We start from the raw sequence: 17418 nt of genomic DNA, 5'->3' as shown, positions 1-17418 counted from the left end.
CAATGTTCAAAAATGTTTACATGTAATTTTGACGTGTGTGCTTCAAATGTTCACTGTGTGAAATTCTGTGAGTGAAGACAAGCTTCTTTTCCTCAATCAGTTCATTGAAAAATGTGCTGAATGTTGGATTATGCCCATCAAGTATAACTATACACAAAGACTTACAACAGGTGGAATTACCTCACTGTAATCTGATTGGAGCACCTAAGAGCTTCACGTTTCTGAAGAGATTCAAGGGTACCATTTTACAAATCTCCTTGATTTATCTGAACACTTAAGAAACAATGTAATTATTATGGATTTGTACTCCAAGTCATTAAAACAATTACAGATATGGGACAAAGATTTGAATTTACCTTAACAATATCATATTATTATGTAGGCTATTAGATGAAGTGCTCTACAGATACAATGTCCTGCTTTACAGACTTCTCTCTGAAAAACATGAGGCTAATCATGAGCATTTGAATGAGTTCATTTTTACTTTACTGTGAACCTGTTGAGGAGGAAGGCCACATGGATTTCAGGAAAAACAAAACAAAACAAAAAACTGTAGAACAAGCAAACCCTTCATCAGAATCCCCAGGGTGATATTGTGGAAAGACAGAGAAGAGTGGAAAGAAAAAAAATAAGTTGTATGAATAAGTCTGGCTTACCACATTATTGTCTAACATAATTACTATTACTGAACTGCCAAGTCTATACATAAAGAGCTTATTGGCACATTTGTATCCTAGCAGTTTACTGCTTTTATTTCAGGTGGCGTAATCCTTCAAGATACAGTGCGGTACCCACTGTTTTCCTGTAGGTGTCAGTATTCTATTCTGTGCTCTTAACTAAATGTGACGTAACTGGGAATGATGCCAAGTTAGAAACTTGTCCATGTTACGTTTCACAGTGGATAAGATGCATTAATTATCAAAAATGTCTATGTTAAAGTAACATCCAATACTTTATATAATGTGTTTCAAGGATGGTGAATTAAATAGAAAAAGAACACATACAATTCGGACCCCTGGATATCCATAAATGAAGTTTGCTTGTCAACGTAGCACAAATTAAGCAAAGAAAAGATTCTGAAAAGAATGCGAATGATTTGGTCACCCTTAAATTCTACCGTTTTTGGGGGGATATGACCCTATTTTCAATTTAACTGAGAACTCTCATTTGTCCTGTATTGTGTTTTCTATTTCACTGAGAACAGACACGATATACTGGACTCTACTGGCATGCAGACCAGTAAATTGTGTCTAGACTAAGGGGGGAAAACTTCATTGCAATGCTGGTATCCATTGGCTTTTCAAACTACTTGCTTTTAGGATTAATTACTTGATGAATGTCTCCTCTATCCAGACTTATGATCAATATAACCAATGCCATTCATATATCAGCTCACCATCTTTCCCATCTTCTGAAATAGCAAACCAACAGTCATGGAGCCAATGTGATATTTGGATTCTCCAAGGTAGAAGCAAGTTAAAACCAATACCATGACAATGTGAAATCAAGGGAGGTATTTAGTGTATGGGCTGACCTTTTAATGGTGTTTACAGGGGAACATCGCCTCGATCATACTTCCTCTCCAGAGCACCCGTCCATTTTTTTTTTTTTTTGCGTCTGGGTATCAAATGTGCTTCAGACCTCTTTAAAAATCCTTCCTGACGAAGTCAAACTACAGACATATTGTGATTGTTTGAATGTTTTCTTCTATGTTTTGATTAAATGTTGTGATAATTCCTATGTTGTTAGAATCAAAGTCAACCTTTTTTTTTTAGCTCATTTATATATAATGTCCTGGTGAACCACCAGCTGTTTGTGATTACCTTTTAGATATGTCAGCAAGCACAAACACTATCTCCTTGGTTTTGGCTTGCTGCCAGAAGCAAGATCCAATCCACTTTTGGATCAATTCCTCTGTCAAACCAGTACAGTTTACAATTTCCTACAAATATTTCACAAATGTGATTGCCGTGGATATAAGCTGGTACAGTTGCAAGATAGTTCATAACATGGAAGATGGGCTTGTCTTCAGACATGCAATGGGCGTGTGTTTCTCAGTATGGGTAAAGGGAAACTTGACGAGAGAATATGTTGGAACTATTTAGCTCTACTATATGCAGCAAGAATCCTATCCATTAGAATATATAGAGCAGTTATAACTGCATAAGCCGTGACAAATATTTAGTTGGGCAATTATTGTACAAGCTCACATTCTTTTCATTTTCGTCTGGCTTCAACAGTCAGGTTGAAATAAAATTTGGATTAAAAACATGAAAACAATATGTAATATGGTAAATTGTGGGAATAGTTCAAATTCATCAGTTTATGATTGAGAAGGGTGTCCACATAAGCATTTGATCTACCAAGAAAAGTAAATTACAAACAAAATACCTAGAAATATTGTTAAGACAAAAATAAGAAAAGTGCCTTCCAAGAGATCAAATTTATCTAGTCAAAAAATAACCAGAGATATCCAGTGTTCGATGGGAGACTACTACAATCACAGTGTAAACATTTGATTTGAATATCAAAATGGCTGAAACCACGTAAAAAGCAAACTGTGTCTATCCCCATCATGTGCCGTGTGAGAAGACCAAAAACGCAGCCGAGTGCTTTCACCGCCCCATTGAGTTGGCTGCCCTCTCACCCGTTTCCCTGGCATGAGCACAAGTCACCTCACCAAGCCACACACGCACACACACACACACACACACACACACAAAGAACAGACACAAACTGACCATCTCACACACAAATACCATCAAACAAAACAGGCACACACTCAGACACACACACACACACTCCAAGTGGTCACGTTATAGTAGACAAGTAAATCTTCATCATCGGCCATAATCATTGTAATACTAATAAAATAAATAAATAATTATGCTACAGATAAGTACATGAGTAAAATAACAGGATGAGGGAGGAACTTGGGAGGGAGGGGGGGGGGTGGTGATGTTCAAGTGAGGACCAAGACTCTGGTCTGTAGGTACTATATAGAGGCATTGTTTTAGCAGGTGCAGTCGAACATACAGTATGAACAACTACTGTGCAACAAACATACCATGCAGGCCCAGCGCCACCTATGTCCTGCCCACGCGGGAATAGACTTAACCAACCAATGGATCTGAATGATACATAAGGCTCATCACTTTTTTTTGTTGTTGTTGTCGTTTGCTTGTTTGCTTGTTAGTTGTCCTCAAAAAATATTTAGGATCTGAAACAGGTTTAAAAGTTTGAAATGATGGCCGGTTGAATATAACCACTTCAGTCGATAAACCTAAGCCTTAACGGACCTTTAAAGGAATTAGAGCAAAAAAGAAAGAAAAAAAGTGAGCTGGATTAATGGGTTTAAGCCAACAAATTAATAATGACGCAAATGGTCAGGGTAGAAATTATGCATCTATACTATATCAAATCATTACTCCTCCTATGCGTTATTTTGCATGTCTAACGACCATATATATAAAAAATAAAATAAAATAAAATAAAAAAACAGTGAGGAGCCTTAGTAATACCACTGTGGACATTTGTATTTCGGTGCATGGGATTCTGAAACCCTTCAAAGCTAAAGAAGAATTAGTTTAATTTAATGAACAATTATTTTGCACCCTCCTCAATACAAAAGTGTACACTGTGATTGAATAATACTGTAATAGTGACAACTGCTGAGGGACTGACGTGACTTTTACCAAAAAACAGGGCATGGATCAGATATTTGCGACTTCACTTTCACAGCAAGAGCCAAGTTTAGAGTCAACAATAAATTTCGAGAGGGTTTAGAACAAAAGGAAAATTACCCTCTACTACTTTCAATTCAACTGTAAATGTCCAATTAGCATCAAATCAGAGCAATTACATGTGCACAATAATCTTATTTTCTCTCCAATCACATACTGCAAATATAAGACTTGCTTTTTTTTAAGGTAAGACAATTGAATACCCGTGCTCATGCAACAACAACAAAAAAATAAAACACTTCCCCAGGAACCCATTCACTCAGACATATGAAGAGCATATCTACAGGAGATGACAGAGGAAAAACAATAGAAAAAAAGAACATAAAATGTTTTAAAAGACCCTATAAAAGTATCTTCATAACGCATTAGGTTCATACCACTACTTTATAACACGACAGTAACACAGAAGTTGCATTCAACAAACCTTGCGTTTGGGACGAGGTCGGGAGGGGTTAAAGAGGATGGGGGAAGTGGGACATTTCATGCAATTATTCATAAGAAGGAAAAAGGGCAAGAAAAAAATTCTTAACATTCCATTTACAAAGTTATAACGTCTTCGTCCAGCACGAAGTCAGTACGTTCACTCTGGCACCAGGAGGCTGGCAAGGCAAACATCTTTTGCTGTTGGTGTTGTACTCAGTGTGTACTTGAAGTTTTTTTTCATTTTTTTTAAGAAACAGAATAGGAAGTAGCACTAGCAGTATGAAGAGCAGGAGAAGAAAGAAGACGAGGAGAGAGCCAAACTGGACTAAATAAGAAAAAGAAAAAAAAGAAAAAAGAAGAGAATTGGAGGCCTCTCCTGAAGTTTTCTTGTTGTTTTGTTGTTTGCTATTGTGCTTGTTGCTGTTGTTGTATTAGTTATCTGATACCCGAGAGGGAGCTCTGATTGATGTTGTAGGTGGCTACGAGGGTTGTCCCATTGCTGGTCAGGCAGTCCTGCTGAAGGGCCTCAAAGTAGGAGGCTTGAACAGGCTTGTGGCACTGCAACACGCGTCGGGCGTCGTCTGTTTTGAACCATTCCCTTTTTCTCCCTGTGGACGCAGAACAGCAATGACGCTCACTCACACACTCACTCACTCACTCGGTTCACTCTCACACGCCACCAGTGCGCCAATTCAAATTCCATGCCGTACTCTTGTAGGAAGTAAAATCTCATAGCTGAGACCAGTCCACAGGTTTGGCTATTCATTGGCGCATGTGTAAATGATTACGTAATGACAATCATTAAGTCATTAAGATATCAAATTAGTGTAAGTGTAATAATATTTACAAGCAACAGATCTGAGTATGAGATTAAGAACGGCTTGCACGTACCAATATTTACAGAGTCCTCCCAATCCTCCAAGACCTCTGTTACGACGAGAACGTAGACGTATGTTCTATGCTTCCTGTCTCGGTTCTGGAGTAGAAAGTAAGAAGAGTGTCATCAAAGGCTATTACCAAGACAAGATGATGTTACGAAGAAAAGAAGCCAAGAGCTGTAGGACTAGGCCAGAAAGTACAATGATTCAGTATTGTACATGACCCATATGAAAATTAAATAGGTCTAGAACTCTACAACCTTGGTTGGTTGCAAAGAGTTGCCTTGTTCTGACATTTACTCTCAATTTTCAATATTTCCTAAAAAAAATATATTACCTCAAGGACCTTACCTCAAAAATTCCTACTAATCGGCCTAATGTCCCCTTGACTCCAGCCTAGAGGGGAAACAAGAGGGCATAACATTATGTAGGGAAAAAAACATGGAGTAGCTACAACCAGATAAATCTGCAACTCAGTTAGCATGGGCTATAACTGAAGTCTGCTGCAAATATCATGAACATTCTTAAGACAAGTTCACCCTGTTGCTGTTGTTGGGTTGATGTTGGTGGGTGTGTACTGTATGTATGTGTGTGTTGATGGCATCCAAAGCGTGAATAAAATCTTTAAATTGCAACTTCCGATATTCAATCATCAGAAAACCCATCAGCCAAATTAGCAACAAATAGGAGCATGAAGGTGAATGCCAACCAATGTCTGATTCTGAAACATGAGTTGGCCTCCATCCTCATACGAATGGCAACAGGAATGGAGAGGGCCAGGATTAGCTGGCAGTGGCGCCACTTATGTACCCCGGTCCTTGGGGTTACAGTTTCACATTAGCCTATTTATACAGCTACTCATATAACTGGAGAGAATGGCCATCATATGATGCGTTGGGCACGCACTTTGTGTGAAAAGGCTACAAACGGACAAACACACTTACAAGCGGCCTAGACTTAGGGTGCTGGACTGAAGGAAAAGTCACGGTAATAATGACAAAAATGTCTGCACACCTGTAGCTCCCGAGCAAACATTTAATTACGATTTTGGGCAAGCCCTTCCTCAGAGTCACTTATTGGTGTAAAAAAAACAGATTAAAGTTGCTAAGAGAAAGTTCTACAATGGGGTTCAAACAAAACAAAACAAAAACGCCCACAAAATGAATCGCTAATTATTCAGGGAAAGCAAGCACAGCTACCACGAACTTCTCTGCGAAGAATTCTGAAGGCCACGAGAGTACAATTACAACCCAACTCTACATACCCATGTGACCATAAGTAGTGTTTCAACAATTCACAGCTCACAACATAACACACACTGAAGATCAATTACCCTCCGCATTCAGTATAATGGTGTCAGTCTATATTTACAGACACTTATTTTAATTCGTTTCTATGGAAGGACAATTTCATGGAAAAAATTAAATGATTAATATCACAAGATAGTAATAGGCAGCACTAAACAGAAGGGGGGGCATGTTATAGATAAGTGGTTCTCTCATTTGAAATGAAATGCCACATACCAATCTAAGAGGATCTAGAGAGGACTGTGAAAGGAGTCTTCAGTTCTCTTTAGGGCTGTTTCACTGGGAATCTGTGCCCAATTAGTTTAGTCTTGTGGCAATCAAAGAGCACACCATGGTCCTCAGTTACACTTGTTATTTCATTTGCTTCCCATCCAGACTACATCAAACAACGATTCATCCGCACAACCAGAGGGTAATCGAATTGCATACAGGCCATAAAATGCCACTCCTATCGTTTATCTATCTTTATCTATTTATCTTTATTTATCTGGCTGAAAACGTTCATCGAAAGTGACTTACATGTCAAATAATGGCAGGGCCAAACTTCTTAGAGCAACTCTGGGTTAAGTGCTTTATTTTATGACACAGTGGAGGCAGGGAACTGAACTCACAACTTTTTAAACCAGTTCATACAAACTGGCTTTTCATCCATTACACTACTATCCATTTTCACATGTAGCCTACATTTCAAGGTGAACAATATAAACATAACGATACATATAAAGTTGTCGTGCTATGCAGCAGCACATTGCGGTACATTGACAACTTTGCTCTAAAACGGGTCAATGTGGTTTGATGGACCAATGTGGTTAGACATGCTCAACACATGATGTCCAGCTGTAGGGGGCAGAGCACCTGTGCCCTACATAACCAGGTAACAGCCTCGTACTATACTGACAGCCCTACAGGTGCACAATTGTGTGCAAAACTTTTCGCCGTCCATATGGAAATTACAGATGTGCGTGTTGATTTTTAAAAGTGCATAGAACTCCTGCATCTAAGAATTCTTTACAAAGACTTTCTTCAAAGCTTAATGAGGCCGGACCTGAAACATGGGGCCTCACTGCTTTCAACTGTCTAACGAATCAATTGCAACAAGGTAGAAGGTAGAAGGCTGTGGGCTTTGTTTCAGACGGCCTGGACAGCGGACTACTCCATGGGAGTTGAAGCAGAAATGATCTAAAGAATCTTTGGTTGAAGGCAGCATGGAGGATACGCTGCTTTCCAAATTCGATAAAACAAAATGTGTTAGAAGCTAGAAGGCAGCATTTTATTGAAATATTTTATTTGAACATGCCTCGATACCTTGCTGCCACTGAATACTTAATGTGTTGTCCCTATTATTGGACACAGAGATGTGTTAAAAACAACACAAGTTGTTAGAATAGAAAATGGAATAAACCTGCTCATATGCTTAACTGCTGCCTTTTTTCAATCAAAAGCTGATCTGTCTCGCTCTAAAAACACTTCTAATGAAGTGGCATCTAAAGATAAGTGAGCCTATTGGTAATATCTGAAGACATTTATCATTTGGTCACTGGTAAAAAAAATATCCCCTCTGATGGCCCTTGTAGATATGCAACGTTTGTGCAGGCAGCACAGCACAGTGAATGGTACGCCACCACACCTGCGTAGAGATAATACATCTTTCTGCAAGTCTTCCTTTTCTTCCTTTTTGAGTGACGTGAGGGGATCGGTTGGCCTTGGGGCACAGCAGACAGCCTGCTTCAAACCTAGCCGTTACTGGCTGCAAACAAGCCTTTTGTGCTGCAACATTAACCTTTTCTGCTGCTAATCCAAGGGGCGTATGAATCCATGAAAAACTCAAAGCAAGCCTGCAGGCCATGTAGTGACCTCAAGTTATAACTCAAGTGCTCCTCCTCATTCACAAATATGTGTTTGTGTGAGCACTTCAAGTGTGTCAATTATGCATTATGGCAGCAAATTTTGGCTAGTTGTTGTGGGTCATCAAGTGCACAAGATGATAAGACAACAGTTTCTGCTCCCAAAACAGCATTCAGCTGGATGTAACCCAAACTGATTTGTGAACAGGGCTTAAGGTCATATTAAATCATTTGTAATCCAATACACTTTTTGATGAAATCAGAGAATTGATCCCGTCTTCTGTATCTATTAAGCAATTTGCTGAAAACAATGACCAATCCTAGGAAATCAACAGAAATTTGAAGAGTACGCATGATCTGATTGCCTGTTGGACCCAACTATAAACAACCTTTCACAAACTTTAAACTGAATCATGGACTGTATTCTCAACAGACTGCCTCTGAGGCTTCAGCTAACTCATGTGTAGCCCTATTTCTGAGATGACTTACTCTGATAAACTGACCAGGTAAACTGTGCTATTCACCCCAAGCACTGGATATATGGATATCGTAACAATCATTGCAACATTATGTGCCAGTCTGTTCAAGCGGATTTCAGTCCTGTTTGTATAAAACCAGCTATGCATTGAGATAGGGAGTTGGAGGGAGTTGGAGGGGACTGTCTAGTTTCCAACAAACGGAAATTAACCTCAACTGTTGAGTTTTTTTCTAGACACCATGGTTCTGTTATGGTGTCTGTGTAGTCAAAATTATTCCAAGAAAACTGGTGTGAGACTGCAGCTTTATTCACGATACCGGGAGCATGTTACTCACATGAAAGTCAAAGTAACAAGCCCACACAACCGTGGATGAAGACAGTTCTTATACAATAAACACACACACACATGGAAAATCACAAGATGCCCTTACCAGTGATTCTTTAACCAACTGGCATTTAACAGAGATAAGAATGTTTACAATGACCCCTCAGCATAAGCCATGTTTGTGTCAAGGCCCCATGTGTTCACCATCAGACACTGCCACCAGGGCTCTAAATTAACTTTTTTCATCACCAGCCAACGTGGCTAGTAGATTTTTTTTTCTTACTAGCCAATCAGAAATTCAACTAGCCATTTTTTTCTGACCAAAATTAGACATGCCCACTAACGTTATCACTCACACACGCCAGGGGGTAGTATATTTAGTATAATATGCTAGTTATACTAAAACAGTTAATTCAATGAGACACATATAAAATGTATCCCACATATGCTCCAGTAAGACCCTATGCTTGTCATTTGCCATCCATGTGAAAGCAGGGTACCCATCTCAAAGCTGCTCAGAAAAAAAAACATCCAGCCTCAGTGCTGCCAAAACAATGATTCCATCAGAACACCACCACAGCCACTCAGAAATTGTACACTTGACCCATCAGACTACAATACAAAAGTGTAATCAATCAATCAATCAATCAATCAATCAATCAATCAATCAATCGTCCATCTGTCCGTCCATCCGTCCTCTCGTCAATGACGCACCATTTCTCAAACTGGTCTACATTCCATCTCTACTTGAGTTTTTGTCTCGTTCTTGTCTTGACAAGAACAAAATAAGTAGACTTAACTAATGTCTTTGACATTCATGCATGTCTCATCAACCCCATGTTCTAAATCAAGACAAAAAAATTTTCGGTCAAGATTGATGTCGATAAAATACTGCAGAAGGCCTAAAGGCAGCTAGAGAGACAGCTCAGAATTCAATGAGGACTGATCAGCAGCCTCAGACACAGTGAACCACCACTGCTATTCGCACCCTCTAGGAATCTTCGGCAAAACACATTCTTGGTTTGACTCCTACGTCACTGAGCGCTCTTATCAATGTGCCATGGCAAGGACAAATGTCCATATATCATTGTCTCTCCATGGGGGTGCTCAAAGGCCCCATGTTGGGGCCGCATCTCTTTGCAGTATACACCTCCTACTTGGGTCTGATTATCCATTTGTATGGCCCCGTTTCTCATACCATTCCTATGTATCATTGGAAGTTCTGCAGCCATGCATAAATGATTGTTATAACCAAAATAAATTAAACATAATATAAAAAACAATATTAAAAGTATAATTGATCATATTAAAGTGCAATTAGGTAACATGGTTGACAGCATAATTGCCTTAATTCATTTAAACCCATTTACTTATCTTAACTGAAGGACAGAGTGGATTCTAATGTGAAAATTCACTGCAGGTAAGTGTACCCATTAAGTCCAGGCACCATTTCAGCCCACTTGCAACTCTAAAGTCAGGTTTGACAGGGCTGTCTTATGCCAATCATTATTTCATCCAATCTAACCATTTCTTAGCTACATGTCAGTTTTTGTTGAGCAAAAATCACATTTGTCAATGTTGAGTTACGCCAGCCTACATAAGAGTTGCCTCATAACTTTGCCGTTTTCAACTATTTTTGAAAATAGTTCTTTCCATCTTTCCAAAGCTCACAGAGCAGAATCAGTCAAAAATCTTAGTCCAAGTCAGAATTAAAAACACACCTGGGAAGACTGTGGTCTACACAACAAACAAATGACTATAAACAGGCCCTGCTAGAGGCAAGTGAAAGGCGAGGCAGTTTAGTTTCCCCTACAAATAGGGCTCTGCCCACACATTACACTAGGCACTATTTCTTCATCCTTGTTGCCACAGACACAAACTAGGAAGACTTCAACAAATGTAAGCAGATCACATACATTTTCTGCAAATATCAATCAGCTGAATTTAGGTGGCTTAGTCACCAAAATATAACTGCAATTACAATAATCGTTCAAACATAAGGCTAATCAAATTCCCATTTAATTTTTTACTTCTACTGTAATACGTGTAGCACGCGAATGCTGTGTCTCTCCCCTTTGGCTTTGTCTGGTGCATATAAATGTTACAAAGAAGTAATCTCAGCATATGAATAGGCCTACATCAAGTATGGGCCCACTGTCCACAACTGTACACATCTCAGTTTTAGATACGGTATGCACCCAGATCATGACTTATGCCTATGAAAATAAATTGAACCACACCAAGCTTTGACTTTCATTGTGGCAGCCATCTTGGAGATGCACTACAAAGCTGTAAGTGAAACAGTTAACAATTAACTGCCAGAGCTATAGGCCCATTAAAAGTACAACATCACTATCATGATTAGCATACTGAAGATCCACATGACTGTCAGGGAAGTACGCCATTTTTGCTTTGAAACAAATCACACTGTTGTTCACTAAAAGGTGAGCTCACTGCCAGGAATATTGTCAAATCAGCTTTCACATTACTCAATCATTTGACTTTACTGAACATTACAGGCTTACAGACAGCTACGTAACGCTTTGTTATAACCTTTCTAATATTTGATTTTCAAACATCACACCTAACAGCTACTTGTTCACTTCAAGGCCCAATCAACAAGTGTATGTCTACGTCAATTTCTGAAGAACTGATTGGAGTGTGTGACTAAATATGGTCCATTAGCAACACACAAGAGCTCTTCAAACTGCGTACCTGTAGGCATTATGGGATCACGCTTCACTTCATGTCTACACAATGAAATGGGTGGTGCCTTAGCGCAACAACATACTTGCGGATATGATGCAGTTCATTTGCCAGGGAACACAGCTGACACATTGTCTAAGGGCTAAAATGTGTGAAACGGAACAAAAATGTGCTCATGTGTGCAATAGAGCAGGGAATAGAGTAGGAAGATGACTAAGCAAACATAGACATACAACAAAACAACACAAATTCACAACACTGAACTCATGGGATACTTTGAACGGGTCAAACTGCCCTAAAAGAAGTTTGTGACAGTATATTCACAATTTATGGCACCATAATGAAAACCTACACTAACAACTAACAAAGAGACGGTCATAAACTGCTGTAAAACAAGTCTGTCACAGCATATTCACAATTTATGGCACCATAATGAAAAATATGATTAACTACACTAACAACTAACTAAAAGAGGCTCATCAGATGGACAAAAGACAGGATGTGGATGTTGTGAAAACAACACTGTAAAGAAAGTGAAAGCAAGATACTCAATTCATAACCTAAATAAATCTGTCATTAGATACCACACCACAACTATGTATTGTTGCTCGCACTCACTCACAGAGAGAGAGAGAAAGTGAGAGACACAGACAGAGAGAAAGAGATTTGGGGGGAACTAAAATCAGACTATGAAACACCATTCCATTCAAACCCAACTGGGCATCATACATTTGCATTTAAACAATGGTGAGTTGGCCAATGAGCTCATTAACAAGACCATGTCTCAACTCTAAGCAGAACACAACATAATATACATTTATTAATGAAACAAATCACAAAATGGCAATGGCAAAACTAAAGCAATTATATTGCTTCTATTAACATTTGCGAAAACCATTTAGCCTGCATATACCACATGTCACCCGTTTTCAAGTAGGCTCTAGTCTACTCTATTGTGCTCACTAGCTGTGGTGTTGAGTGACTGCGACAAAGAAAGCTTGTAACTTACCTCCTCACACACTTCCCGAACTGCAGCCACACTGGGCTCTTCTTCTGGTTCCATTCCCCCGCCAGGGACAATCCACTTGTCTGGATGTCGACTGCTGCTTACTAGCAACACCTGCAAAGACGACAGTCAATCAACAATGAGGCCAAGACATCGATCTGAGAGACAACCTTGGGCTGTCACAGTGGATGTGTGTGATCCAGCACGTAGTTTTTACTATTGCCTGTTAAAAGCCCGAATGCCGACTGTGAAGGCTCATCGGATGTCTTGATCGTATAGTTATATATTATACGTACAATTCGGTCTCTACTCAGCTAACTGGCTAGGTGTACATAGCTACTACTAACAGCATACTGAACAAAATGACAATATATATGAACTGAGCGTCTGGCACATTTCAGCAGACTCGCCGGTTAGCGGAATCGGATCATAAGAGTTAGGTTCGCTAGCCAAAGCTAACAACAAACAAAACAAATATGTATGCCAATTGCCGTAAACCGTGCATCCAATACCAACTACACATTTTTCTTGTACATTTTACGTCCGATATAATAGAAACTGTAGCCAAGTTCACGATACCGGTTTTAAACACTGAAAATGGGCCGTGGATTCGGAGCATCCGCTAGCACAGTCGGCGTGCTAGCTAGTTAGCGCGCTAGGCTACACCTAGCTATGGTTGGACGTTCACCCTTCTTTGGAGGCTACGACTGAGCAGAATAATCAAACAAAGCCTACTATATCTCGTCGAGACCATTCTCTGATGTCTGTGGTTATAGCCCTTTTTTTTAATTCATTGTAACAGTGATTACCCCATAGTCAGACACTTAACACAAGCAGGATCTGACTGCCTATTACCATAAACTGCGGCCCAGACCCACCCCACAACCTCGGCCTTACCTCCTCCTCACTCTCACTTCTGAAGCACAGACAGGCGGCGCGTTTCTTGTAGCCATCTCCGTCGTAGGTGCGAGTCTGGTTCGACTTCAACTTCATCATTTCGTTAGAGAAAATTAAAATTCGAGTCTCTTGAGACGACCGCTGCTATTGGTATATAGCCTGCTTAAAGAAACCTAGTTAAAGGCCTGAAATTACTACAAGGAACCCCTCCTTCGCTTCATGTTGATAGACCACAGAGCTTCTCTAGCACAGACGCCATTACTGTGACTACTGTCTAGTTACGTAAAGTGCGTAGTATCCTTAAAGCTTCAGTGACTTTGCTATTGACGTTCATGTTTTGTGAATACAATATTGGTATACTACATAACTAAAAATACTTATAACTAGGCCTACTCTCTGTGTGCTGGTAACGTTTTACCTCATCTCCTAGTTCTAGCGAAACAGATCAGTCAGAAAATTACTATTAAGATTGCACATTGTTGGAAACAACTGACACTATGCTGCCTGCACATTGAAGACTCATCTGACTTCTATTTTAGGCAAATATGCATTAGAAATGCTGATGTGATGTGGGGATGTTTTTGGTTGGGCACAAATATAGTGTGTGTGTGTGTGTGTGTGTGTGTGTGTGTGTGTGTGTGTGTGTGTGTGTGTGTGCCTGTGTGTGTGCCTGTGTGGTGTGCCTGTGTGTGTGTGTGTGTGTGTGTGTGTGTGTGTGTGTGTGTGGAGGGGCATTACACAAATGTCTTAAATTGGGCATAGTCAAAGATGGATAGATAGAAAAATACTTACAGTGGGTATAGTAAGTATTCACACCCATGCTTAAGTTGACTAAAAAGAGGAATATAAAATCATCTTTTGAGAATTGATTGTAATGCCTTAATTCAAAAAATGAGTAAAAATCAAACCGCTAAGGACACTAATTTTCTTTGTGATTGAAGAATGTATCGTAAATAGATAAATGTTCTTCCTTACAGGTTGCATAAGTAATTGGCCCCTATGTTAAATTCCCATAGGAGCAGGAGGATTTTTTATATGTTTTTATTTTTAAAGGCTAGCTATTTCATGGATCCAGGATATTATGCATCCTGATAAAGTTCCCTTGGCCTTTGAAATTAAAATAGCCCCACATCATCACATACCCTTCACCATAGCTAGAGATTGGCATGGTGCTTTTTTCCAGTTAGCCTATTAGCCTGTTTGATTTGCATTGAGCTCAATGAGCATCAAACAGGCTAATAGGCTAACCGGAAAAAGCACCATGCCAATCTCTAGCTATGGTGAAGGGTATGTGATGATGTGGGGCTATTTTAATTCCAAAGGCCAAGGGAACTTTATCAGGATGCATAATATCCTGGATCCATGAAATATGACCACTGGACTTTCAGCTTTTGTGGAATGAAAACATAGCCACATTCTGATTCTGAGATCACTGCTTTCTGGCTGTCACAAACCCCTTGTTCAAACAGGCAGTGATGCACTCTTTTGCATGGTCACACAGGATGGTGTTACAGAGATAACCACAACATCACAGTGGAAAATTAAAAATATGCCATGTGGACATGAGCAAATCACTTTTCATACCCACCCATACCACAATGTTGGATAATAAAATGATCCTGCCAATGCCATACAGCCTCAACCGAATCAACTGTCTGATTAAATTCTGAATTCTAAATTGTAGAATCATGAATTGGAATGACAGGAAGTGGAATGCAAAACAGGAAGAATGACTGAAATGTAATTGGTTACCGTTTTGAATTATAAGTTGTGTGTTTGTTGCAATCATATCTGACATAGACCTATATTGTGATGTGGCACTAAAATTACATTGTTAACACTACCCTTAAATTATGTAGGCTATATGAATTTCTTCTAATTTCATTGAATTTCAATTCTACTTCCTTTAGTTCAAATTTGAATTGTAATTCTACGTCCGGTTTTTGACCTCAATTCAAATTCAATTTGAATTCAAGAATTGAATTGGAATTCATTCTCAGTTCAGTTCCGAATTTCTCACAAGCCTGGTGATAACAGAGGAGTCAAATTGTGACAGGCATGGAGAGGATATACACTATATTGCTAAAAGTATTCGCTCACCTGCCTTGGCTCACATATGAACTTCAGTCACATCCTATTCTTAACTCATTGGCTGCCAGCGATTTTCAGTGAAGAGCGCTCCATACTGCCAGACGTTTTACAACATTTTGACTGTTTTTCCAAGATCCACCGAACGGTGAGCTTTATGACTATGTAAACACCGAAGGTACCAAATGAAAGAGTAGACTCTCTTCTTTCACCAGGAAAAAACGGCTTGTTTCTATCGTTTTCCGTTCTTTAGTAATCGTCAGTAGAACATGGGTTAGTTTTGCTAAAAACACCTGTTTTTGACCAAAACATGGAGAAAACGATCTTTTTGTGAAAATCAACTTTTTTACGTTAGCGTTTCAGTAGTATGTCAACCACGATTGCACTGTTATCCCGTCAGTCTCGTCAAGGTTGCTAGGGACTCTGATGGTCGCTAAAGACTCTGAACAGGATGCTAGACTTAGCAAGCTAGCACTAGCAAGGTTGTTGTTAGTCTATATCGCAATATCCAATGTAAATGGATCATACCGTTCACGTGTTTTCCATCCTTGATGTAAGAAGTAAGCATATTTATTCCCTGCATCGCGTGCAAACTAGATCCACTGTGGTCGATCTTCAGTGTGTTTGCTAGTTGTCTCTGCATGACTTGTGCACTCTAGGCAGATACTAATGATCCAAATGGCACTGTTGCCATCTAGAGGTTCGGATCGCTAGTGCAGTCTGTTTACAAGCCTGAAACTCTGCCAGATCGTTCCCAAGCCCACCCAGTATGAAGAGTCAAAGTAACAATAATTAAATATAAAGTAAATTACAAAGTAAAATGTCATGTAAGTCATATCACCAAGTATCAAATTTAAATATATCAACGATTATTAAATGTAATCTAATTTAAAGTTTAAATCAATGTCATTTGAATTTTGAATTACATTAAACTTTAAATCAATTGAATAAGAAGTTGAATTAATTTGAAGTCATACATCACATTTACATTTGCCTGTTGTTCTCATTTTGAATAAGACTTAAAATTTCAGCCTCATGCAATTCCGTGCGCCACCATTTAATTCGAACGCCTTTACTTCAAACTTTGGACTTTGGTACCTCAAGGTTGTACTGTCACCTGTCAATCATGCTATGTCCCCCGCCCCCCGCCCATCCTCTGAATCGGAGTCGATTTATCAGTTCTTTAGTAATAGTTTCCCCCATAGACATAGAACGCTCTATGTCTATGGTTTCCCCCACTTCATCACCATCACTAGAGCCTTCGTCCTTCGTCTGACGCTGGGTTTCCACAGAGCATGTCACCATGCGAGATCTTCTACTGTCTTTGCGCGAAATACGCCTGCTAAAATTTCACCCAGGGGGTGTTGTCCAGTTGTCACACACCTAGCGTTTCGACTCAGTGGTCAACAGGTTAGCTTAGTGGTTAGTGGTTAGCTTAGTGTTTAGTTAGCTAGACAGTCCACTGAGTCCAGTGCTTCAGGTTACATTCAGGGGTTTATTTAGCCCAAGTATGTTCAAGTGGCATACACACAAAAATCCGTTTGAATGTTTTCATGTTGACAACAATTCATAATCTACAGAAACACCACAGTTCATATCAGCGTGCTAACTATCTAGTCGCCTAGCTTGCTATGTGTTTTCAATTGGTTATAATGGGTCAACAAGCTAACAAGCTAACAAGCTAACCTTCAATGATAGTGTGTCCTGAACACATTTGTTTAGC

General features: G+C 39.4%; 1 protein-coding gene across 1 annotated transcript; it reads right to left on the bottom strand.

The window, feature by feature from the left end:
- Positions 1-2267: 2267 nt before the first annotated feature.
- LOC134087972 (diphosphoinositol polyphosphate phosphohydrolase 1) lies at positions 2268-13996 on the bottom strand. Its single transcript, XM_062541847.1, has 5 exons — positions 13608-13996; positions 12714-12824; positions 5396-5440; positions 5058-5142; positions 2268-4774 (listed from the first exon to the last, which is right to left on the bottom strand). The coding sequence occupies exons 1-5, from the start codon at positions 13704-13706 to the stop codon at positions 4602-4604; spliced, it is 513 nt and encodes a 170-aa protein (XP_062397831.1). The 5' UTR covers positions 13707-13996; the 3' UTR covers positions 2268-4601.
- Between the last annotated feature and the right edge of the window lie 3422 nt (positions 13997-17418).

This window comes from Sardina pilchardus, chromosome 7, assembly GCF_963854185.1.
Source record: "Sardina pilchardus chromosome 7, fSarPil1.1, whole genome shotgun sequence".
Taxonomy (NCBI): Eukaryota; Metazoa; Chordata; class Actinopteri; order Clupeiformes; family Clupeidae; genus Sardina; species Sardina pilchardus.
The sequence above is the reverse complement of the archived record's forward strand: the minus strand, read 5'-3'. Positions and strand labels throughout refer to the sequence as shown.

What these genes read in the sequence shown, in the direction of transcription:
- LOC134087972 (XM_062541847.1), bottom strand. Translation starts at nt 13,706, where the DNA reads ATGATGAAGTTGAAGTCGAACCAGACTCGCACCTACGACGGAGATGGC. An exon ending in GAAGTGAGAGTGAGGAGGAG is followed by an intron (nt 12,825 to 13,607) that starts GTAAGGCCGAGG and finishes TCGTCTTTGCAG; the next exon opens with GTGTTGCTAGTAAGCAGCAG. An exon ending in TTCGGGAAGTGTGTGAGGAG is followed by an intron (nt 5,441 to 12,713) that starts GTAAGTTACAAG and finishes TTTCCCCTCTAG; the next exon opens with GCTGGAGTCAAGGGGACATT.